The sequence below is a fragment of the Dendrobates tinctorius genome, unplaced genomic scaffold, assembly GCF_039654945.1.
Source record: "Dendrobates tinctorius isolate UK_male_01 unplaced genomic scaffold, ASM3965494v1 ptg000203l, whole genome shotgun sequence".
Lineage (NCBI taxonomy): Eukaryota > Metazoa > Chordata > Amphibia > Anura > Dendrobatidae > Dendrobates > Dendrobates tinctorius.
In genome coordinates this window covers 12,586,208-12,611,743 of record NW_027361870.1, presented here as the reverse complement: position 1 = coordinate 12,611,743, position 25,536 = coordinate 12,586,208, and the positions used below count along the sequence as shown (strand labels likewise).

General features: G+C 45.3%; 2 protein-coding genes across 5 annotated transcripts in view; one reads left to right on the top strand and one right to left on the bottom strand.

Moving 5' to 3' along the window:
• Positions 1-10,043, bottom strand: part of ESF1 (ESF1 nucleolar pre-rRNA processing protein homolog) — a 65,789-nt gene extending 55,746 nt beyond the window's left edge. The window contains exon 1 of the mRNA XM_073553811.1: positions 9,905-10,043. The gene's annotated coding sequence lies outside the window, so the exon portion shown is untranslated. The remainder of the gene's footprint in view (positions 1-9,904) is intronic.
• Positions 9,999-25,536, top strand: part of NDUFAF5 (NADH:ubiquinone oxidoreductase complex assembly factor 5) — a 65,618-nt gene continuing 50,080 nt past the window's right edge. The window contains exons 1-3 of one of the 4 annotated variants that reach the window (XM_073553814.1): positions 9,999-10,071; positions 20,896-20,936; positions 22,781-22,844. Coding sequence is in view for 2 of the 4 variants with exons in the window: in XM_073553812.1 (XP_073409913.1) it covers positions 10,253-10,510; positions 20,896-20,936; positions 22,781-22,844 (363 nt within the window). In the remaining 2 variants the exon portion in view is untranslated. Of the gene's footprint in view, positions 10,072-10,252; positions 10,511-20,895; positions 20,937-22,780; positions 22,845-25,536 lie in introns of those variants that run through there. The other 3 variants (XM_073553815.1, XM_073553812.1, XM_073553813.1) reach the window with 3 other exon arrangements.

The following is a 25,536-nucleotide window of genomic DNA, read 5'->3' as shown; positions in this document are numbered from 1 at the left end:
CAAAGAAGTCCATGTAATCTTACTGTGTCAGCTCCCAGCTCAGCAGACGAGATAGACTGAGAGATCCCAGCTCCTCCTGATTATATCAGCTGGACCAGTCAGGAAACCAAAACCTGGATTGAATAAGTGGAGGGGGAACTACCAGTCCTTTCCATGCTGATCACTAAGGAAACCAGGTCTGGATTACAGTGAAATAAACTGGCTTCATCATCAGTACAGGGAGACATATGAAATGAAACGGGGAGAAATATACCTGTTTTCTAGTACCTCTCCCCTTGGCACCTCACACACCCCCCTCCTCTGTTCGAGCCCGTGGGGTTGGACACGACGAGTCACCGAGCAGTGCGTTCTAGACAACGCATCTGCATTTCTGTGCGCTGTGCCCGCCCTGTGCTCAACGGAAAATTTAAACCCTTGTAATGCTAAGAACCAGCGTGTCACCCGCGCATTACCTTCTTTTGCCCGGGACATCCACGTTAGGGGCGAATGGTCCGTCACTAGTCTAAACTGGCAACCTAGTAAATAATAGCGCAAGGTGCACAGGGCCCATTTCACAGCCAGGGCTTCACGCTCAACTACACTGTAGTTCTTTTCTGCTCTCGTAAGCTTTCTGCTTAGATAGGCCACTGGGTGTTCCTCGCCATTTACTTCTTGAGACAAAACCGCGCCGAGGCCCACCCCAGAGGCGTCCGTTTGGACAATAAACTCCCGCTTAAAGTCTGGTGCAACCAACACTGGTTGGTCACAGAGGACTGTTTTCACTCGCTGAAAGGCCTCATCTGCTTCTGCGTTCCACTTTATTGTGACAGATTTCGAACCCTTAGTAAGATCTGTGAGAGGAGCTGCGATGGTCGCAAAATGTTTGATGAACCGCCTATCATAGAATCGTAGAGTTGGAAGGGACCTCCTGGGCCATCTGGTCCAACCCCCTGCTCAAAGCAGGATTCGCTAAATCATCCCAGTTAGATGTCTGTCCAGCCTCTGTTTGAAGACTTCCATTGAAGGAGAACTCACCACTTCTCGTGGCAGCCTGTTCCACTCATTGATCACTCTAACTGTCAAAAAGTTTTTTCTAATATCTAATCTGTGTCTCCTCCCATTCAGCTTCATCCCATTGCTTCTAGTCTTTCCTTGTGCAAATGAGAATAAAGTTGATCCTTCTACAATGTGACAGCCCTTTAGATATTTGTAGACAGCTATTAAGTCTCCTCTCAGTCTTCTCTTTTGCAAACTAAACATTCCCAAATCCTGCAACCTTTCCTCATAAGACAGGGTTTGCAGACCGGTCACCATTCTGGTCGCTCTTTTCTGAACTTGCTCCAGTTTGTTGATGTCTTTTTTAAAATGTGGTGCCCAAAATTGGACACAATATTCCAGATGAGGTCTGACCAAAGAGGAGTAGAGGGAAATAATTACTTCACGTGATCTAGACTGTATGCTTCTGTTAATACATCCTAGAATTGCATTTGCCTTTTTTGCTGCTGCATCACACTGTTGACTCATATTCAGTCTGTGATCTATTAGTATACCCAAGTCTTTTTCACATGTGCTGTCACTTAGCCCTATTCCTCCCATTCTATATATGCTTTTTTCATTTTTATTGCCCAGATGTAGTACTTTGCATTTCTCCCTGTTAAAAACCATTCTGTTAGTTGCTGCCCACTTCTCCAGTTTATTTAAATCTTTTTGAATCCTCTCTCTCTCTTCTCTAGTATTAGCTATCCCTCCTAGCTTTGTGTCATCAGCAAATTTAATCAGTTTACCCTCAATTCCTTCATCTAAATCGTTGATAAAGATGTTGAACAATACAGGGCCCAGGACAGAGCCCTGTGGTACCCCACTTGAGACATTCTTCCAACTGGATGTGCAGCCATTTACGACCACTCTTTGGGTCCGATCACTAAGCCAGTTATGAATCCACCTAACAGTTGCCTTGTCCATTCCATACTTAGTCATTTTTTCAATAAGGATTGTATGAGAGACTTTGTCAAATACTTTGCTGAAGTCAAGATATACTATATCTACAGCATTTCCTTGATCCACCCAATCAGTAATACCATCATAGAAGGAAATTAAATTAGTCTGACATGACTTATTAGTTACAAACCCATGCTGACTCTGTTTAATCACTTCATTCTTATCCAGGTATTGACATACATGTTGTTTAATAATTTGTTCAAAGATCTTTCCTGGTATAGAAGTCAGACTCACCGGCCTATAGTTGCCTGGGTCCACCTTCTTCCCCTTTTTGAAGATAGGAACAACATTTGCTCTTCTCCAGTCTTCTGGCACTTCTCCTGTTCTCCAAGAATTTTCAAAGATTATGGAGAGGGGTTCAAAAATTTCTTCTGCTATCTCCTTCAGTACTCTGGAGATATAATAATAACCAACGATCCCTAAAAAAGCTCCAACCTGTTTTTTGGTTACCGGTCGTGGCCAATTTTGAATAGCGTCCACTTTATTGGCTTGAGGCTTCACGACGCCTCTCCCTATGCTATATCCCAGATAGCGAGCCTCTTACAATCACAACGTACATTTCTTGGGATTGGCAGTCAACCCAGCTGTCTTTAGGGAGTCTAAGACGGCTTGTACTTTTGACAAATGCGTGTCCCAGTCATCGCCAAAGATAATGATGTCGTCCAAGTACGCGGATGCATGCTGGCCATGGGGTTTTAGGACAATATCCATTAGACGTTGGAAGGTGGCTGCGGCACCATGCAACTCAAATGGCATATCTCGGTACTGGAATAATCCCTGCGGCGTAACAAAGGCAGTTTTCTCTTTGGCTGATTCTGTGAGGGGAATCTGCCAATAACCTTTTGTTAAGTCAATAGTGGATATGTACCCAGCCGAACCCAGTCTCTCTATCAGTTCATCGACTCTTGGCATCGGGTAGGCATCGAATTTCGATACTTCGTTTACTTTCCGAAAATTGTTACAAAATCGGATAGTCCCATCGGGTTTGGGCACCAGTACGATAGGGCTAGCCCAATCACTCCGGGACTCCTCAATGACCCCGAGCTCTAACATCTTCTTCACTTCCCGGGCAATGGCTTGTCTCCGAGCCTCCGGAATTCGATATGGTTTTAGCCGTACCCGGGCCTGTGGATCAGTAACAATGTCATGTTTAATTAGGTGAGTCTGGCCAGGAAGTTCCGAGAAAATATCTGCGTTCCGCTGTATGAACTCCCTGGTCTCTCGTTTTTGGCTTTCGGATAGCGTGTCTGCAATACCCACTGGGGGTCCTTTACCTTAGAAGGTGGTGCCCCTAGAGGCCCATCCTCAAGGGCAGCTCCTGCCACCAGACTCTCCCTGTCCCGCCAGGCCTTAAGCAAGTTTATGTGGTATATTTGTTCGGGCTTTCGCTTGTCTGGTTGGTGTATCTTATAATTTACTTCACCTATTCGTTCCAGCACTTCGTATGGTCCCTGCCATTTCGCAAGAAATTTATTCTCTACGGTAGGCACCAATACCAACACCCTGTCTCCGGGCTGAAAGACTCGTGTTTTTGCTGCTCGGTTGTATACCGTTCTTTGGGCATGTTGTGCGCGCTAAACACTCTTTAACTATTGGCATAACTGCTGCAATTCTGTCCTGCATAAGTGTTATGTGTTCAATTACACTGCGATAAGGAGTCACCTCTTGTTCCCAAGTCTCCTTGGCAATATCCAACAGGCCTCTAGAACACCGCCCATAAACCAACTCAAAAGGTGAAAAGCCTGTGGAGGATTGGGGTACCTCACGTATAGCGAACAGGAGGTATGGTAGTAGGGCATCCCAATCTCTCCCGTCCTTATCCACCACCCTTTTCAACATTCCCTTTAAGGTTTTGTTAAAGCGCTCCACCAAACCGTCAGTCTGAGGGTGATATACTGAGGTACGCAAATGGGAGATTTTTAGTAGTTTACATAAATCCTTAAGTATACGAGACATAAAGGGGTCCCTTGATCCGTAAGTATCTCTTTCGGAATGCCAGTGCGGGAAAACATATTAACCAGCTCTTTTGAAATTGATTTCGCATTGGCATTCCGCAAGGGCACTGCTTCAGGATAACGCGTGGCGTAATCCAATACTACCAAAATGTACTGATGACCCCTGGCAGATTTAACTAATGGACCGACTATATCCATTGCTATCCTCTCGAAGGGCACCTCTATTATTGGTAAGGGCACTAAGGGGCTTCTAAAATGTGACACAGGTGCGGTCAATTGACACGTAGGACATGACCGACAATACTGGGTCACGTCTCCCACTAGACCCGGCCAAAAGAAACGTTGCAGGATACGGTGTTTTGTCTTTTCTACCGCCAGGTGTCCTCCCAAGGGATGTTTATGTGCCAACTCCAAAACTACCTGGCGAAAGGACTTAGGTACCACTAGTTGTTCTACTACCACCCCTCGCACCTTGTCTATGTGATACAACATATCCTGCTGCACCGCCACGTGTGGGAACTCGTTTTGAGCCCCTGGGTACAATGGTCTTCCCTCGGAGACCTTTATGTTTTCCCACGCCCTTGCTAGAGTAGGATCCTGGTGCTGAGCGGTCCCGAACTTACCACGGGCCACCTCAAGATCAGGCATTTCTAAAACATCCACTAGCTGGTCTGCCTCGCCTGCATACACAGCCAGAGGAGAGTCCGCAGATTCTAGTACTTCCTCTGAGATGGGTTCTCCGTCGTCTTGCTGCAATGGTTCAGGGGCTAGCTCCGGAGTACCGTCTTCAACTAGAAGGTTCATGCCACTTTGGAAGTTCCACAAGTCCCAAAATAAGGGAAAGTCTCTCCCCAGGATTACACTGTGTCCCATAGACTTTATGACTGCCGCTTGATGTCTTTTGGTCCCTACTGGCGTGGCAAGAGTAACCCAGGCAGTGGGGTAGTTCTTAGTATCCCCATGGATGCAACTAATGCCCACGGTTAAGTTCGTTAGGGCGCTAGAGTTCACCAAACTGGCATGTACCAAAGTTACTTGACTGCTGGAATCCAAGACGGCATTCACACTATAACCGTCAACCTCGACGTGGCACACGTGTTGTTCATTTCCCGTGAGGGTCTCCGCCACACAGACTGACTGCACATATAACGAAAGACGCCTCATAGCGTTACAGTCCATTGGCTCTGTAGTCATTGGGCAATTAGCTGCCACATGGCCAAGCCCGCGACATCGCCAACATTGTATAGGCCCTTGCCTCCTCGATGGAGATCCCAGACGAGGTCTGCTGGCTTGATGTGAGCCCGTACCACCTCCATAGTCCTTTGTAGGTCTGCTACCCTTCCTTGTGACGTTCTCTTCTTTTGAAGATGAAGTAGGTTTCGCAGGACTCTCCAGCGATTTCTTGGGGAGCCAGTGGGGTGCTAACGTCCCTTGGAGTAAGCTTTCAGAAGCATTGTAGCGTTCGACCATATTCACCAACTGGTCAGCGGTAGTTGGGTCACCCTGTCCAACCCACCTCTGGATCTTAGAGGGTAAGAACCGCAGGTACTTGTCTAGAACACCACGCTCCACCATCTGTGCGGACGTCAAAGCCTCTGGTTGCAGCCATTTTTTTTACTAGATGGATGAGATCATGCATTTGTGAGCGGGCTGGCTGATGCTCCACACAATTCCATAAATGCACCCTCTGTGCGCGTACATACGTGTTTACTCCCAGCCTTGCCAGGATTTCGCCTTTGAGTTTGATATAGTCCATAGCATCTGCTCCACTCAGATCGTAATAGGCCTTTTGTGGATCTCCGCTTAGAAATGGAGCAACTACCTCAGCCCATCTGTCCAGCGGTAAGTGCTCACGTTCTGCAATACGTTCAAACACGGTGAGGTATGCTTCCACATCATCGTCTGCGGTCATTTTAAGCAAAGTCTTCTGTACGGCTTTCTGCGCACTAGCAGCGCTTTGTGCACAATCTCCCTCATCTCGGGGTTGCCGAACCAAGGCCTGTTTTATTGCCTCCAACTGCTCTTGCTGCATCTGGTGTTGCTGCTCCAGAGCAAGTATTAGTCTGCTGTTGTTGCACATTTGCTTGCAATAACTGCTTCACTAGTTCCTCCATATTACTGGATTCTTGGCTCTTCAAAAGCGCAGAAGCTTTCAGCCAGGACATACACAGCGTTTTCTCTGCAGTCACAGTCCAGCAGCCACAAGTGCCCGCATTCGAAACACCATTTGTGGGGAATAGATAGCTCAGCTGGGATCTTTGCTTTGGCACAAGCGTGTGGCTATGGAGTCACTACAGCAGACTAGCAAGTTCCACATGGATATGAACACGGCATATTTACTGTGCACACTTGTTATTCAATGTTACACATGCCAAACATGAAACAAAACATCTAAGGCCGTCTGGCCACTAACTAACAATAGCAGGCTAACTACAAAATAAACCTATATAACAGCAAACAAGTCCATGTAATCTTACTGTGTCAGCTCCCAGCTCAGCAGACGAGATAGACTGAGAGATCCCAGCTACTCCTGATTATATCAGCTGGACGAGTCAGGAAACCAAAACCTGGATTGAATAAGTGGAGGGGGAACTACCAGTCCTTTCCATGCTGATCACTAAGGAAACCAGGTCTGGATTACAGTGAAATAAACTGGCTTCATCATCAGTACAGGGAGACATATGAAATGAAACGGGGAGAAATATACCTGTTTTCTAGTACCTCTCCCCTTGGCACCTCACAGCGTAAATCATAATTACATGATCACTATAGGCATATAAGAAGGGGCCCCTTGATAAAGCTACTGCGAAACGCGCGTCGGGGTCCTCCTGCCCGCACCACAAGGTAAATATGCCCTGATAGCAACACTGTTTCTCTTCATTACTAGCTTGGAGATCTGTACTGGGTTTTATACTGTTTCTTTTTGCACATGGGCATACTGCTTTATCTAGCCCAGTATTCAGCTATCTCCAGCTTGCTCCTATGGTTGAAATTTTTCATTGTTATATTCTTATATGCCTATAGTGATCATGTAATTATGATTTACGCACTTATGCACTTAATTAGCCCAAATTTGGCTTTTATTTAATTACAAAGGCTTTTTTTCATATGACTATTTTATAACAAACACCTATAGGAGCATATTTGTGTATATATCTATGCTGTTTACCCAACGGTGCGGTTATCTGTTTGTTGTGTCGCTCCATTTTATTCTTATCATGTTTTCCATGAAGTGATTTTATGATTAATCATGTCTCAATAAAGTTTGAACTTTTAGACATTCTGTGCATCACCCAGCAATCAAGCCCAAGGGAGCGACCCACAACACAATACCCCAGACTATCACTGTGGATACCCTATTGCCAGTCGTGCTAAGGAATCTCAGCACCAGGAGACCCCAGTACAGAGTCCCACAGCTCAGCATAAGGGGGCGGCATTTCAGTAATTCAGTGGATATTACAAAGATGGAGATTGGGAGACTCCTAAAATAAATATGATCTCAGAGAAGCCCTCAAACTACAAAATCCTGAGGCCGTGTCTGATGACCTACGAGGCACAGATCTGTAATATGGCACTTATTACATTCCAAGAGCTTATTTTATCAGATATAATACAGGAGGACATGGAGGTTAATTTTCTTTTTACTTAAGTGCAAATATTTGGGCTAGTAATTTTTGCAACTCTGATTACAAATTCTGCTTTTACAGGCTCTTTTTCCACCTGCACAATCGTTATTGCGACTTGTGGTCATAAATCAGCTGAGAGCAGCTTTGAAAAAGGGTTACAAAAGTCACATCAGACAATCAAAACGGGCTCACTGACAGATTCTCAGATATCTCGTTCTGCAGCCAGCAATAAACAATGCAACACACAGAGGCTATAGAGAGAAGGTAAATGGGGCAAGGTTTTTTAATGATACTTCACTGCAAAAATAAGGTTAATCCCAAAATATATACATCTAAGTAAGAAAATAAAATTGTTCCCAAAGGAGGACAATCCCTTTAATCAACAAATATATCGTGGCACTGCTGCGTTGGTGCACAAAAGAAGGTTCCCACACCAGTATAGATAATAAAAAAAATTTGGCAAAAAGAAGATGCTTGACGTGTAAGGGGGCTTAAGATTTTCTCCAAGAGTATGGATAATGGTTACAGAATAGAGTCTGTCGATGCCACTATGGGTCGGCCCGGGGGGGCACTCCAGTCTCTTATGGATCTAAGGAAGAATGTAAAATACCGGAGTGATGGGATCCGTTTTGGTCTAAAAGTCATGTGTTTTAATGTCAATTATGCCTCGTGTAGTATAGTCTGTGACAGCAGAGTTTATACAATCTCTAAAGGGCCTGTCACTCTAAGAGATAGCGCTAGCAATATCGCTATAACTTGTGACATTATAGCGATATTGCTAGCGATATCGCTGTGTGTGATACTTACCTATGACCGCTCCCCCGCTGGTTATCGCTGATCACGCGAGAACGTCCAGGACCATTTCTCGTCGTCAGCTTCCTGCGGCGCTTCCTGCTGTGACGACGAGCGACGCGTGGAGCCGGGCGGGAGGACGCAGGATCGCCTAGTGTGACAGGTAAGTAGTGACCCCCGTCCCCAGCGATGTCGCTGGTGAGATCTGCCTGTGTGGCAGCTCACTAGCGACCACTTAGCGATGTACCAGTGATCCTGACCGCGTCATATCGCTGGTCGGGATCGCTGGTACATCGCTAAGTGTGACAGTACCCTAACATTCCTCATGAGATCATGTGATAGGACTGTATAAACGGAGCTATCATTAAGTTGGCGCAACACTTCTCTCATATAATATTGTTTGTCCATATATATATATATATATATATATATATATATATATATATATATATGAGACACAAGTCTTAAATGAAAACGCATCACGATACTATAATGATATAAGGTGTTGTGCTATGTAGACTGACCTGTTATAATTAATAAAGGGAATGACAGGTTGAAATCCCATGGGAGACCTTGCTTAAAGGGTCTGGTGATGATAGAAAAGAGCTAATAAGTTCATTAATCTATGTAATTTTATATATATATTATTTTTTCCTTTTAAAAAAAAATCCAGATCATTGTAACTAAATCTTCAAGTCGGATCACACTACCTCCACCGTCGCCCTGTTGGTGGCTTTATATCTAGTGAGTATTTATATACCTATCACCAACCTATCTCATTTATATTATTGGGCATAACTCTAATACATCCATACTTTTCCTACTTTAGATATACAGCAATCCTTTTCACACGAGCAGTCTGGGTAGGTTTCACCTTTTTCTTATATTTTCTTTATTCCTTTATATTTTCTTTTCCAGTTCCATTCCCTCACACCTCAATCCGTCCCTCCTATCACTTATGCACCCATGGTAGTTTTTTCTGGTGTTGTTCAGATGTTTTTATTTTTATTTTATTTGATTGTATGATTTGTAGCCTCTGACTTGTACCGTGTGTATTCTTATCAACCCTGCAGCATACTGATGAAGGCTGGTTTGTATAGCCGAAACGTCTAGATTTGTGACTGCAAATAAAAACCTTCACTTTGCAACAAGCTGAGTGCCAAAATTTTTTTATTATAATCCCTTTAATCATACCTACTGATGGTACCTAGGAGTCTACAGCACAGACCCACAGGACTCAGTACATAGCTGTATGCACCCCGGCAGAGGTCCAGGCTGTGCTGTGTGCACCCCCTGAGATCACTTTGGGGTGGCATTATGGGTCCTGTGAGGGGAAGAGCAGCCTCTCTGCTTCCTGCTCCCTAGCAATCACAATTTCGTACACAGTCAATAGACTTGGTAATAACGCAGCGCTTATAGCTGATCGCCCACAGAGCTTACAATCACGGACAGATTTATCTTATTAGTGCAATAATCTCGGCGATGTCCTGGAACTACAAGCACCAGCAGACCCAAGCAGTATATGGATAAAACAGATTGATCACAGCCGCTCACCTCTTTCCTGCAGCTCACCGATCAGCACGTGATTCCTCCCAGCAATCCTTTGCGGCGGCTGTGACCTCTCACCCCGGCTACGGCGGCCGCGAATGGCCAAATAACTTCCCGTTTCTGTGTCCTTGGCTGTGTGTAAAGCTTCCAGCATGTGAGAAGGAGGCGTCCTGGTAACTGCGCCGGATAATTGTGCTGTTGCTCTGCTCGTCATACACATGGGGCACTGGTAACACTGCTGTGGGGGCACCACCAACACTGCACCGAGGACAGTGCCCAGCTGAGGAGGAACTGGTAACATTGCATTAGTACCACTGCACAGCTGAGGGGGCGCTGTCAGTGCCAGGCATCGCTATGGCCACTAGTGCCTTGGTATATAGTAGCCTGTGTATGAGGTGCTCTCTCCTGCATCTCAGGAGGGGCCACAGAGCCTTCAGCAGCAGAGGCTGGCACACAGGTGCCCTCTCCTCCACCACCAGAGTGCCCAGAAGGGCATCAGCCTCCAGGACAGACAGTGTCTTCAATGTGTTTGACAGAAGCATGAAAAGGAGACAGAAGAACTGGGCAGCCTCCCAGGGTAATGCCCACCAGTACGAGTACCTGCGAGAAGAGGTCAGTGCCGCCACCAGTAGCGGCTTGTTCACACCTAGCAGGTTTTTTTTCCTTCTGTTTTGTAATGCAGAAAAAAAAACCCAGTATTTTAACAACAAAAATGAACAAGATTTCTAAAATCTCCTTCACACCATGTGATCATTTTTCTAGCATTTTTTGACTTGCGATGTTTTTCTTCTTTTAAATGCACTATGTTTATTCTTTCACCATCTTTAAACCTAACTGAGATAGATGAAGCTAAGTAGCCAAAATAATACAGCAGAAAACACATTTTAATGCAAACTTTCTGCTGCTTTACGGTGGTAATTTTTGGTGCAGTTTTTGCTGTTAAGCCACGTTCACACATTCAGTATTGGGTCAGTAACATTGGTATCTGTAAGCCAAAATCAGGAGTGGAGCAATCAGAGGAAAAGTATAATGGAAACCCGTCATCACTTCTGGATTTATCACCCACTCCTGGTTTTGGCTTACAAATACTAAGATAAAATACTGAATGTGTGAACACGGCCTTAAGGCTATGTTCAAGCTGAGTTTTTCTTTATGTGAATCTTTTAGCCCATCCGCTTTAAAATCTACTTAACAAAACTCTCAGGCTGTGTGCCCACGTTGCGTTTTTTAAGCGTTTCCGCAGCGCTTTTAGACGCGCGTTTCTGCTGCGGAAATGCTTAAGAAAAGCATCCAGTGTAATCATAATGGAATCCGCACATGTTGTACTAATGGTGCGTTTTTTTCCGCTGCTGTTCATTAATTTTGTGGAAATGCATGCATTCAATTGTATTGCAAAAACGCATAGGAAAACGCTTAACAAAAGCGTCAAAAACGCTTACAAAAGCGCTTCATAAAACGCATGCGCTTTCCCGGGAAGAGGGTGTGCCTTTCCGCTCAGGAATATTCTGCATGAAAAACGCTACGTGGGCACAAAGCCTTAAACTCAATGTGAACATATCCTAGGCATCCTTGATTCGTTGAACAAACAAAATTTGTGTATGAAACTGTAAATATTATCTAATTCATTTTGCCGTTACTGTATTGGTTTTTTTTTTTTTTCTGCCGGTTTTATTGGGGAGAAGACTGCAGGAAAAACACTAGAAGAATTTTACCATAAAATTCACCTCAGGTAAAGAAAAAAACAGGAAAAAAACGCAATGTGTGAATGAGACTTTAGAAATGTCATTCATTTTTCGGTTATTGTAAACACTGAGTTTTTTTTCTGTTCAGAAAACGAAGTACAAGCCCCATCAAAAGAACACTGTGTAAACAACACCTAAGGCCGTATTCTCACGTGAAGAATGTGTTTTGTTTATTTGTTTCCTTTCATTTTTATTTTGTGTGCATTTAACAGTTCAAACAAAACGGATACAATTTCATGAAAACTCATACCCATTGTGTGTAAAGTGAATCTGTTAGGCTACTTTCACACATCAGGTTTTCGGCGTCAGGCGCGTTCCGGCGTCGTGCCGGAGCGCCGGATCCGGCAAATGTTTTGTAAAACCTGATGTGACGGATCCGTTTTTCTGCCGGATCCGTCTTGCGCTTGACAGCCAAAACCAGATCCGTCTCATCCGGTTCATCCGGTTTTCGATCCGTTTTTTGACGGATTACGCCGGATCTGGTTTTTAAAATCGCCCCTTGTGGCCTTCCGAACGGGATTGGCTACTGGAAAACTATATATAGCGTGTTCCTACAGCCCTTCTTTGACAGGTTGTAGAGGAGAAAGTGCAGGTTGGAGAGAAGAGCAAGTTACTGGCGAAGATGGATGTTGTGATTGGAAATATTTTGAAGAATTTGGTGGATTTTACAGCGGAGGCGAATCGTTTGAGGGTGATTGTTCTGGAGAAGGAGAGAGCGAGACAGCAGCGCATCAGGCATCGTAGACGACGTTTGTGGATCCACCCCATCACAGCCAAGAGAATGACGCGTGGGGTCTATTCTACACTCTGCATGGACCTTAGACGAAACCCGGAGAAATTTTTTGGATATGTTTGGATGAAAATGGAGAATTCTGATTACTTGGTGGAGCGCATTGCACACCTCATAAGAAAAGCGGACACCTATTGCCGCTTCTCTGTTTCACCCGCAGAGCGTCTGATGGTGACTTTAAGGTAAGCCACATTTATTGGATGTGCTCGCATCAGAGCACACTTTCACTGCAATCTTGTTGGTGGTAGTTTGTATCTCCAAGTGTTATAGCTGAGTTTTGGTATGTAATGCTGTGATTTTAAACAAATTGTTTTTTTTTAATTCCCCACAGATTTCTTGCAACTGGAGAATCCCTTTCGTCACTGCATTTCCAGTACAGACTCGGGATTTCCACCATATCTGGAATTGTGAAGTACACATGCCGTGCACTGTGGGACTCCTTAGCTGAAGAGTTTTTACCAGAGCCCACAACAGAGAGGTGGATTGAAATTTCAGAAAAGTTTCAACAGATATGTCAGTTTCCGAACTGCTTGGGCGCTGTGGACGGGAAACATATCCGCATTGTAAAGCCAGCCGGATCGGGATCGGAATATTTCAATTACAAGAAATATTTTTCAATTGTCCTCATGACCATCGCTGACGCGGAATACAAATTTATTGCTGTTGATATCGGGGCCTATGGCCGCTCCAATGACTCTCAAGTTTTCAAACTGTCTGCCATGGGGCGTAAACTGTATGGAAACACCTTCCAGTTCCCATCCCCTACACCGCTGCCGCAAACATCTGGTCCACCTATGCCATTTGTCTGTGTAGGGGATGAAGCCTTCCAGCTGTCAGAACACCTTTTGAAACCATACGGTAGCAGAGGATTGTCAAGAACAAAACGCATTTTTAATTACCGCCTCACAAGAGCAAGAAGAATGGTTGAATGTAACTTTGGTATTCTGACAGCCAAATGGCGGGTCCTATTGACTGCGATCAACCTCAAGACAGAAACTGTGGACGAGGTGATCAAAGCTTGCGTGGTACTCCACAATTTTGTTATCTGCAAGGAACCCATTTCCATTGAGGACACCTCTGAAGAAACCACCTTGCAAGATTACCATGACATTACCACTAGAAGTTCTGTGACGGTTTCAGTAATGAGGGACAATTTTGCACTATACTTTGTCACCTCAAGGCAGAGTACAATGGCAGGATGACAGAGTGTGAAAGATTTGTGCCCTACTTGTGTACCTTCTGTACCAACAGTATATACCTTTGCCAACCAAAGTTGGCTATCTTGTCATGGTCTTACTATTTTTACCTTTAGGCCACAGGTGTGTACCTGGTTGTGTTTTATGCAAAGTATTTCACCTTTTAGCAAAAGTTGTGTACATTGTTAGGAAATCACCAACAAGATACACAACTTTTTAGGTGAAATACTTTGCTTCAAACACAACCAGGAACACAACTGTGGCAAAAAGGTAAAATGTACCCACAGTTATATACCAGGTTTTGAATACCTTTTGACCTTTGAAATTATTGAACCTTTTTTTTTAACATATTTCGCCGCAGAAAGAAATGACAGTCAACCATTGTAAAACGATAAGCTAAGGCTGGTTTCACATTTGCGTTTTTTTGCGCTGGAAAAAAACGCATACGTGCGCATGCGTTTTTTCCCCTATATTTAACATGGGTGCGCATACCTGCGCGCTGGTAAGCGCATGTATGCGATTTTCATGCGCTGCGTTTTTTTGGGGTGTGCGTTTGTATTTTCCAGACGCAGCATGTTGCATTTCTTGGCCCTGCAAAAAAGCGCATGCGCACATATGCGCACGTTTTGCGCTAAAAATGGCCATTATAGCCTATGGATGCGCATACATGCGCACTGGCATGCTCATGTATGCGTTTTTTTGCACATGCGTTTTTTTTTGTTAACCATGGAATTTAGGGGTTTGGGTTAGAGTTAGGGTTAGGGTCAGGGTCAGGGTTAGGGTCAGGGTTAGGGTTGGGGTTAGGGTTAGGGTTAAGTACGGTTTGGTTAAGGGTTAGGGTCAGGGTTAGGGTCAGGGTTAGGGTTAAGTATGGTTTGGTTAAGGGTTAGGGTCAGGGTTAGGGTTAAGGTTAGGGTTAGGGTTAAGGTTAGTTAGGGTTTTGGTTAGGGTTAAGTATGGTTTGGTTAAGGGTTAGGGTCAGGGTTAGGGTTGGGGTTAGGGTCAGGGTTAGGGTTAAGTATGGTTTGGTTAAGGGTTAGGGTCAGGGTTAGGGTTAGGGTTAAGGTTAGGGTTAAGGTTAGTTAGGGTTTTGGTTAGGGTTAAGTATGGTTTGGTTAAGGGTTAGGGTCAGGGTTAGGGTTAAGTATGGTTTGGTTAAGGGTTAGGGTTAGGGTTAAGGTTAGTTAGGGTTTTGGTTAGGGTTAAGTATGGTTTGGTTAAGGGTTAGGGTTAGGGTCAGGGTTAGGGTTAGGGTCAGGGTTAGGGTTAGGGTTAGTTAGGGTTTAGGGTTTGGGTTAGGGTTAAGTATGGTTAGGGTTAGGGTCAGGGTTAGGGTTAGGGTTAGTAAAGTCATGGTTTGGGTTAGTGTGAGGGGCCACCTAATGTTGGAAAAAAACGCAAACGCGGTAAAAACGCACTAAAAACGCATACAAACGCATAAAAACGCTGCGTTTTTTTCATGCATGCTCATAAAAATGCTTGAAAAAAACGCAGCAGTTGTATGCTTTTGTTTGCGTTTTTTCAATGCGTTTTTTTGCGGGAAAAACGCGCTGCAAAAAAAAGCAAGTGTGAAACTAGCCTTACTTTTTATTTAAAATATTTTTTTTTTTTTGTAAAATGTTTTTAAAGTTAAAACTTTTTTAATAAATGTTTGAAACCAACCAAATGGGCAATTTTATTAACAAAAAAAATTATAACTCGGTGTAGTGTGGGGTGGAAATACTGCTGGAGGGGCTGCGGGACACTTCGACACTGGGAGTGTGGAGAGAGGACTGGGATCGTGGTGGGGAAGGAACAGTTAGAGGTGAAGGTGTGGAAAAAGCTACAGAATGGGTGGACATGTGGGAGGCAGAAGAGGTGGTGGGCGGTGGAGTGGAGGGTTGGGCAGGGACTGTAGGAGCAGATGATGTTGATGGAAAGTTGTATGGGGAATGAGTTTGGTACGGGGCAGGTTGCTGGAAGTGGGGAGATGTCTGGTACTGGGGAGGTTGCTGGTACTGGGGAGGTGGCTGGTATGTAATAGGAGGGGGAGGATGGAAAGTGGCTGGAGGGGGTGCAGGTGGAGGAACTACTGGGGTGGGAGGAGGAGGTTGGGAGGTAACGTGCTGGAGAGCACCGTGGCATGAATGCATTACATGCATCTGCTGGGTAGGAGATAGCGTTTCCATGCGCTCCACAACAGACCTGAAAAAGGTGTGGTTTGGCGAAGATCTTGCTTCTGAATGCATGGTTTGCAGAAGTGTCTTCACCTCCAGAATGCTGGAGTTGATCTGCTGAAAGCCTGCGGAGATTTGCTCTGAAAAGACTTTTAGACAGTTCTGGAAAGATGCATTCAGATGCAAGAACTCTGGCGCATAAGTCTTTTCCTGACCCCTCTGCCGCTGCCGCCCAGTACTCGCAGGTGTACTAGAGGTGGCAGGGGCAAAAGGGTGGGGTAAAGGGAAAGCGATCTCCTCACCAGCAGCTTCATGTAATGTAGGCGGCCACGATGCTCCTGTGCTGGTGGATGGGACAGATGGGTGTAATGTGTGGGAAGGCAGGGAAGGTGCAGATGTACCGGGGCGGTCGAAGTGTCCCTCGGTGCCGGTCTCCTCAGGGATCACCTCAGAAGGGTCCAATCGTGCAGGCTCCCGAGTGCTGCTCACCGTGCTGTGGAATAAAGAGAAAAAAAAACTATTAAAATACTGACATGGTATGGCCCTGGCTGAAAAAAAAATTGTTACATCTAAACATTTTTTTTACATGTGGTGTGTAATATTTACCTTCTGGTGACCATTGTATCCCGGAGGAACGACAGGGCTCGTGCGTACTTGTACTTGCTCCTGCGTCCTCCAGATCCACTCGGGGCCCGCATCTCTTTATTGAACTCCTTCTTGAAACGATCCCTCACAGACCGCCACCGCTTCACAATTCTGTCCCGTGAAACGAGAAAGGACAAAGTGGTTAGTATACAACATCAGTGTTTCCCAAACTCCAGTCCTCATGGTCCCCAGGGGTCATGTTTTCAGGATTTCCATAGTAAATAGAAATCCTGAACACATGATCCGTGGGGACCACGAGGACTGGAGTTCGGGAAACACTGGTTTACATCAAGCAACCGGTACTGTATATACTTACGCTCTTTAATCTGGGCCCGAACATCGAGGTCCTCCCAGCGGCCCACAAGGAGCGAACAGATTTCCTCCGAGAGTCGTCGGGTAACGATAAGGTCAGCGTGGCGGCGGTCAGCCATATTCCAGAGCGGCTCCCTTTCTCTGACGAGATCGATGAGGTGGTCCACATCAATTCCTCCATCCTCACCGTCTGAGTCGGGAGCACGCTGTGAAAGCTGTTAAAGTAAAAGAGAAAAATAGCAAAATTAGTCACCACGCTTTAAGACATGAAATAAAAAGTGTACCAAAATTTAAAACTTAAATATTATACTTACACGCTGGTGACCGCCGCGTTGCTGTCGCCGACGACCCTGGGAGGCACTGCGAGGACTTCTTGGCCGAGCACCAGATTGGGAAGACTAGAGAAGAAAAGAAAAAAAATTGTGTTTGGATGTTGGCATTTGTTTGCTGTGTGAGGTCTGCGGTACATTGTTTTCTATGTGTTGTGTGTAGTGTGATGTTGTGTTTCTGCGTTTAATGCAAAAAACTTACCAATTGTGAGCCCACTCCAGGTGTCTGTCCACCCCTTCCTTCTTCTTCTGAGAGCTCCTCTTCAGCTTGTGATTCCTGTTTTGAAATAAAAGGCAATGAATAGACATATATTACAGAGATGATGGATTTTGGAAATAAAAACTTACCGTCAAACGCTGACGATGCGAGGGAGGGTTCCCAGAAGAAGATGTGCTGTCATGTTGCTGGCCAGACTCCATGCCTGTGGGTGGTGTTACTGCTGCTGTTGCTGCTGCCAGTGCTGCTGCTGCACCTCTTGGGCGGGTGTTGAATAAAGAGAAACAAAGGGCCAATGAATACCTTGATATTCCATGGCCCTAGTTTTGAGGAATGGGGGATTTGATAATTACCGTCTCTCATCTGCTGCTGGACTCCCCTCCCGTTGTTCAGCTTGGTCGCTTTGCTGCTCCATTTGGGGTGGTGGTGGTGCTGCAGTGGTCTCCTGCCTTCTCCTGCGCCTGGTTGCTGTCTTTGGTGGCATGTTGGGTGTGGCTGAGGGTCCCACTGTCATGCTTTTATATATGTGTGATGTGGGCAGAGCTACTGAGCATGCTCAGACCTAAAAAACCGGATCCGGCGCATTGCGGCGCTCATAGACTTTCATTGTGTGCAAAAGCCGGACGCACCGGATCCGGCGTGTCCGGCTTTTTCGCCGGAGACAAAAAACGTCACAGTAGCCGTTTTTCCAGACTCCGGATTGCAACACATTGCCAGATCCGGCGAAAACCGGATGAAACGCATGGCCATCCGGCGCAAATGCAAGTAAATGGGGGGGAAACCGGATCCGGCATTGCATTTCGCCGGATCCGGTTTTTGTCAAAAGAGCCGGATCGCGCCTGACGGCGAAAACCTGATATGTGAAGGAAGCCTTAGCAAGTTTTTACTATGTGATCTGAGCGCAGAATGATGTAGGGCCTGATTCCAGTGATGTGCAAATTACTGGGCTGTGTTTTGTTAATTAAATAAAATCGGTGTTTTATCAGTAGGAGATTATCACTACACGACTAGGTAGCCTGCGGCCCTCACCATGGGTTAGGTGCTTTCTGTCAATCAGTGGTGTGGGCGGGTTATTCACAGCTCAGCATTCAGAGCTCTGCTAAATCTACTGCAGAGAAAACTGTGATTCTATCACAACTGCTACATCCAGCAAAATAAGTGATAAATTGTGGTTATCAGCGTCTCTGTCGCTACATCATGCTGCTGATAGATTTCCTTTAAACATGACAACTGTGCATTTTTGGTATGTTTTTTTTTCTCCATAGACTTCTCTGAGGAGCCTGAAAAAATGCTTGTAACATTGTAATTTTGCTTTAAAGTGTAGAATCCCTTCTGTAACCTCCTCCTGGGATGACCCAATCGAGGCCACTGATGGGTTATGAAAGCAACCTGAAGCCTAATAAAAGCCCTCGTCTCTGCAGTCTTTAAACTTTTTTGAATCCACATCTATGACTTCATTCATTTTCGTAGGTTGCTCAGGTCACCGTTATTGGCCAGATTTACCCATTTACTAGGCACAGTTAGTGGTGAGCTACTGGAGGTGAATCTGAACCTTCTATTCCTAAACCAGCAGCAATGGGACATTATTATATATTTTACTATAAATCACCAGTAAGATATTTGCACATCTTAATGACCATTTTTTTCTGCTCACTCCTATATGCAGATCTATATTGAACGCGATGTTGTTTTCGTTGCTCCACATACGGTGTCATTTCATGGAGTTTACTGAAAACCGTGCTTGTAAGAGTATGTGCCCACGATCAGGAACTCTTTCCGGTGTAACGCTGCTCATTAATGCAGCGTCAAACCTGAAGCAGCCAGATGTTTAAGTATAGTGGATGGTGGTTTCAAGAAATCCCATGTCCACTATGCATCGACATACGCCTGCAGATCACCCACGGACATTGACATGCGGCATGTCTTTCCAGAATGTATTGGATGCGGTAAGTCCGCACAGTTCAGGGAACACATGCGGATGTACCTGCGTTCAGTAGAAGGCAGCGCTTTGGACGCAGTGAAAATGCACTGCTGGTTCCGGATTGTGGGCACATAGCCTAAGCAAAAGCTAATATACAGCTGTGTATTGCATTATGAAACTCACTCCCAATATGTGAAACCGTGCTTAGATTCTGTGTTGTAGGCGATGCCCAGGGGCAAGATGATCTCTCCTCATATGACGACCTGTTTATAAGGGCCCTTACTTATAATTATACTAAGACCAGATACCGGGGGGGGGGGGGGGGGGGATTCGCGTACATTCAGGCTATGTGCACATGCTGCGGATTCACCAGTGGATTTTTCCGTGCGGATCCACAGCTAAATCCGCAGCTATAATGACCTGCGGTTTTCCCCTGCGGTTTGGCACCTGGACAATGGAATATGTGGCACACCGCAGCGGAATCCGCAGAAAGAACTGACATGTCAATTCTTTCTGCGGATTCAAAGCCGCAGCTTTTCCGCAGTTGAAAAACCGCAGCATGTGCACTGCAGATTGTAAATCCCATAGACTTACATTGTTCTGTACACTGTCTGCAGAACTGCTGCAGGTCCGCAGAGGCCAAATCCGCAGTGGATCCGCAGCGTGTGCACTAGGGTGACCGGATCTCATATGGGGGGGAAAAATGTTGGAATCTTGTCCGTCTGGACCCCACAAAACGATTCCCCTTTCCAGATATTGAGAGAGCCAAAATTTGAGCTCGATCAAACGACGTTAACCGTGCCGCTCGTCGCTCAAAGTTTGACAAAATCCAAATTGAGGTATTTTAAGATTTAGGTATTTTGCATAGTCTGTTAGACTATAAAGAATGTGACAACAACATTGCAGAAATAGCCCTGACCAAATTTTCGAACCATTTGTGGTATTTGAATGCAGAGTTGGTGGGATTATCGTTTTTTGATCCCACCATTACAGACAATGAAAAGTTGTTAATGGCTAATAAATTGCTCAGTAGCACAGATGAACCATCAGAGCACGCTAACCTACATGAGTTGATAATTTTACATAGTTATCTAATCTATTCTAGAGCTTTTGTTAAAGTAGTTTTTGAAACGTCAGAATATAATGCTCGGCATTTGCTTACAACTTGCAGGACATATTGCTTTTGTTCTTCATCTTTTGTCAGAAGGTCGTTAAAGTCGGTTACTTCCTACCTCTTTTAATTTTTCTTTCCTAACTTTTGGCTTTACAACCCTAGCGTGCTCTGATGGTTCATCTGTGCTACTGAGCAATTTATTAGCCATTAACAACTTTTCATTGTCTGTAATGGTGGGATCAAAAAACGATAATCCCACCAACTCTGCATTCAAATACCACAAATGGTTCGAAAATTTGGTCAGGGCTATTTCTGCAATGTTGTTGTCACATTCTTTATAGTCTAACAGACTATGCAAAATACCTAAATCTTAAAAAAACCTCAATTTGGATTTTGTCAACCTTTGAGCGACGAGCGGCACGGGTTAACGTCGTTTGATCGAGCTCAAATTTTGGCTATCTCAATATCTGGAAAGGGGAATCCTTTTGTGGGGTCCAGACGGACAAAATTCCGACATCGATTTTTTGCGGTCACCCTATTGTGCACATAGCCTTACTTCTGTTTTTCTATTGCAGATTGCAGAGCGAGTTGCAGATCGCGTGTTTGATGTGGCCAGGTAAGTCCTGCCCCTTACCCTGCACTTCTAACTGACATGTTTGGACATTTTCCTGTATGGCTAGAACATGGTTTTTTTTTCTTAGATTTTCCAACATGTTGCGATGCCGTCCATGCTGCAATATCTAAAATCCACAAAGCTGGTGTCGATTTAACATCTAATTTATTCCCCAATCTGATATAAATTATAGTCATTCTGCCGGACAGCAGGGTTTCTCACCCCTTCCATTAAACCTTGCACACATCAGAAAAGTGTTGTGGATTGGAGAGAAAAGGGGTAAAAGTCACACAATTCTTCTAATAGCTAAAATATAATGAAACTACATAGAGGGATTTTAATGTCCCCCTGGCACACTTTGTTTAAAAAGTCAGCGTGTCCGCCACTGCTTCCAGTGTCTGTTACTGGTGGCAGCGCTGACATCTTATGAGCAGCACTGTAGCCAATCATTGAGCTCACCATCTCTGGCCAGGTAAATGACACGATCCACTGCAGTTCTGTCGACGTGTCATCAGTGCTGCAGTGATGGACAGTTGTTGTAGGACAGTTAGAGTGATCAATGAGTGGAACAGGCTGCCACGAGAAGTGGTGAGTTCTCCTTCAATGGAAGTCTTCAAACAGAGGCTGGACAGACATCTGACTGGGATGATTTAGCGAATCCTGCTTTGAGCAGGGGGTTGGACCAGATGGCCCAGGAGGTCCCTTCCAACTCTACGATTCTATGATTCTATGACCCAGGGAGGGCGAATAAAGTCCAGTTTGTTTGTTTTTGCAAAGTAAACTTCAGCCAGGATATGGATTTTCCCAAACTGTAAAATTTGTTTCAGGTTATGTTCACATGATGCTTTTTTGCTGTTATGTCTGAAAAAATAGTGACTATTCTGCATGAAAAAATACATAAATACAAATGTTACAACAGGGAGGGGCGTTGAATTGATCTGGAATAGTTTACATAAGATGTTGGTAGCAAATTTTTGTAGGGCGGACACTGTGTACTTCAGATGTTGGTGAGGCATTGTTCAATTTACACATTGGTCAGGCAATATTTAGCTTTGCACATTGGTCGGCCATTACATTGCTCAGACATTTGTTTACTTTAACACGTTTCTAAATTAAAAATTAATTATACGGTAGTAATCCTAACTACCATTCTCTGGTGAGAAAATCACAAAAATAAATGGGTTTCACATTCTGCAGAATTTGCTTTTTTTTTTTTTTTTTTTCACAAACGCTGCAAAAACTGATGGCAATGTTTTTTGCTCTTAATCATTTCCTTCTATGGGTGAAAAGAACTCTGAAAGTGACATGCTGCAGTGTCCTAAAGAGCAGAAGTTTTCCAATTCAGTCAGGATAAAAAAACCATGGTTTTGTGCGTAAGATTTCTGCAATCTCATAGCTTTTGCTGGTTCTGTAAAAAGCTGTTTTTAATTTGCTTGAAAAATGCAGCAAAAACTCAACGTGTGAACATAGCTGAAGGGTGTGCTTACACAGAGTTTTTTGAGGAGATTTAGAACAGAAACAAAAGAGCAAACTCTCCAAATCCTCCACGAAAGCTTTGTGTTTCTGCTTCAAAAACTCGGTGAAAAGACTGTGCACGTACCCTAATGGGGTCATTGGCATGAAGAATACCAAATGACTGGTATATAGGAAAGCATGCCTGCTGCTATAATTTTTATTTAATTTTTTACTAAATTTGTATGTGGTTTTTCACTGTGTGCCACACACACTTTGTGGCTTATTGTTAGCCTGATCATGCGCATATATATATATATATATATATATATATATATATATATATATATATATATATTTATTATATATAATTTTTTTTTTTTTTTCTTTCGCAGAACATTTCCTTTTGCTTTAGATATTGGTTGTGGAAGAGGTTATATATCGCGTCATCTAGCAAAGGTAAGGCTCAGTGCACATGTCTTCTGTCACAGATCTTACTATACCTCGGCTAAAGCATGTAGACAGACGTATGGATGACCGTTTTTGCATTTTTCTATCCACATGCTGAACTAAAACAGAAAAGTAAATCGATCTATTTAGAAAAAAAAGGGATTTAAGTGTAGTTGTATTTTCAGAGAATAATCTGCATATGTATATTAACACTATTTCTCTCCAATAACGGATTTTCTCCTACGCCTCATTGGGGGACACAGAGACAGTGGGTGTTATGCTGCTGCCACTAGGAGGACACTAAGCAAACCAGAAAAAAAGTTAACTCCGCCCCTGCAGTATACACCACATAGCTGGATGAGATTTCTCCAGTTCATGCTTAGTGTCTGTAGGAGGCACTTGGGTCTGGTTTCAGACCCCACCGTTTTTATTTTTGAATTTTTCTGTAAATTTTTATTTTTTAATTAATGGAGTGAAGGGGGCGATGGTTCCTTTCTACGGCCCGCTCTCCCCCAACCAACAACAGGCAAGCACGTGGAGTAACCCTTCACGTACACATTCCTGCGACGTTTGGGGCTGATTCTTCTAGCACTGGCGATGATGATTGTGTCCGGAGTCCAGTAAGCCACGAATATGAGGGAAGGCGCACGTAACGGAGAAGACTGGACAGCGCTTACGTAGGCCCTGAATCAGCCCCATAGCTCTCCATCCCCCTATCATAGGGAGGATCGATTGAGCATGGCCCCTTTAAGAACTCCTCCAGCTCTGCTCCATCAGCCCTGGAAGATGAGAGCCTGCATGGATGGCCGGACATCGCTGAGCACTGGAGTAGAGGTATGGGGTCGGGTCCTGTCCCCCGGGAGTAGCGGTGATGTAGCGTCAGCGTCGGTGCACCAGCCCGCCCTTCGCAGCACCCCCCCTGCGGGTAGCCCGAAAAATTTAGTCCCCGGCTTTCCGGCCTGCTAGGCCGCAATTTAAGTAGCGCCGCCCACTGGCGCCTACCTCGGGTAGGCTCAAAAATCTAGCCCCCGGCTTTTGCGGCCTAGTAGGCCGCAATTTGAATAGCGCCGCCCGCGCTATTAGCGCTGCCCCCTTGCCTTGGCGCCTCTCATGCTGACGAGACGCGCAATCCTAGTCTCGAGGCCATATCCTTTTACCTCAGCCTGCTCTGGATACGAGCTGTGAGGCAAGCATTCTGTCGGATACCGGGTGACACCGCAGGGCCACCGCCATTCCTCCCGGGGGACACGGCATAGGACCGGGTAAGCTGCATCTGCCCTCAGATTAAAGCTTAACCCCTTCCCGGCACGTTCCCTGCAGCTGCAACAGACTCTGCCGTTAACCCTTTCAGGAGCGCTATGTCTCAATCTAAGGAAGTGAAACGAGCTGCTAAAAAGCACACTGCGTTTTTTACCATGTGTACCTCTTGCAAGTCTGCCTTACCTAGTGCACAGATTAATCCGTTATGCACTGACTGCGACCCGGCCTGCACCCCGACCTGTGCTCAATCGCCCCTTGCCGCACTGCTGACGGGTCTCCCGTGTTTAGTACCCCTGAGTGGGCTGCGTCCCTGCCACAGTCGGTGGAGTCTCTGACCCAGGCTATATTCTCCCTCCGGGAGGGCTCTTTAAGCCGGAAGGCGTCCTTACCCCCCGGGGAAGGCTCTGGCGTCGAACGGAAACCATCCACCAGCAGGGGCCCGTACTCATTCAAGGGATGGTCGGGGCTCTAAAAAGCGGACCCATGACGCTTCACCCTAGCCCCGTTCGCGCCTCTGCATCTGCGACTCCTGTCTCTCGCTCTCCCTCTCCTGGAGTTCTCAGCAAGCACGACTCTGAATTTGATTCTGACACGTCTGCCCCTCAGAATCCCCCAACTGATCAAGAGTCGCTTGATTCTCTTGTAGAATCAGTTAACAGGATTTTGAAGTTGGATGAGGATAATGTACCCGCTCCAGCACATTCTATTTCACTTAAGAAAACCAAGCTGGTGCGCAGGTTATTTACCAGCCATCTGGACTTTAAGGAAGTTGTCCAGCAACATTGGGATCGTCCGCATAAGCGGTTCACAGGGCAAAAGTCTACTCAGGCTAAATACCCTTTTGACCCAGACCTAATGAAAGATTGGTTACAGTCCCCTCCGGTGGATCCGCCTGTATCGCGTCTGGCTTCAAAACGCTTCTGTCCGTGTCCGAGGGTTCCTTGATCAGAGACCGCTCCGATCGTCAGATTGACTACCTTGCCCGTTCAGTTTTTGAAGCTTCAGGAGCAGCGCTTTTTCCATCTTTCACGGCAATTTGGGATGGCCGCTTGGGCAGAGGTCTTTACCTTCTTCCAAGACCCCAATCTTTCTCAGGAAGCAACCACGGTCGCCAGGCAGATAATTCACGCAGCGGACTTTGTAGTGGACGCCTCTTTTGACGCCGACAATTGCGCTTCTCAAACTGCCGTTAACGAGATCTCCATTAGAAGAGCCCTATGGCTCCGCGACTGGCTGGCGGATGCTGCATCTAAAAGATCCTTGACTTTTTTCTCGTTTCAAACGGGTTGTCTTTTTGGAGAGAAACTAGATCAGCTCATTTCTGATGCTACCGGGGGGGGGGGAAAGTAAATTCCTCCCTCAACAAAAAGCTGCTCGGCCGTTTCGCAACCAACAGCCGACGCGCTTTCGTTCCTTTCGCAACAACTCGGGTTGGTCATCC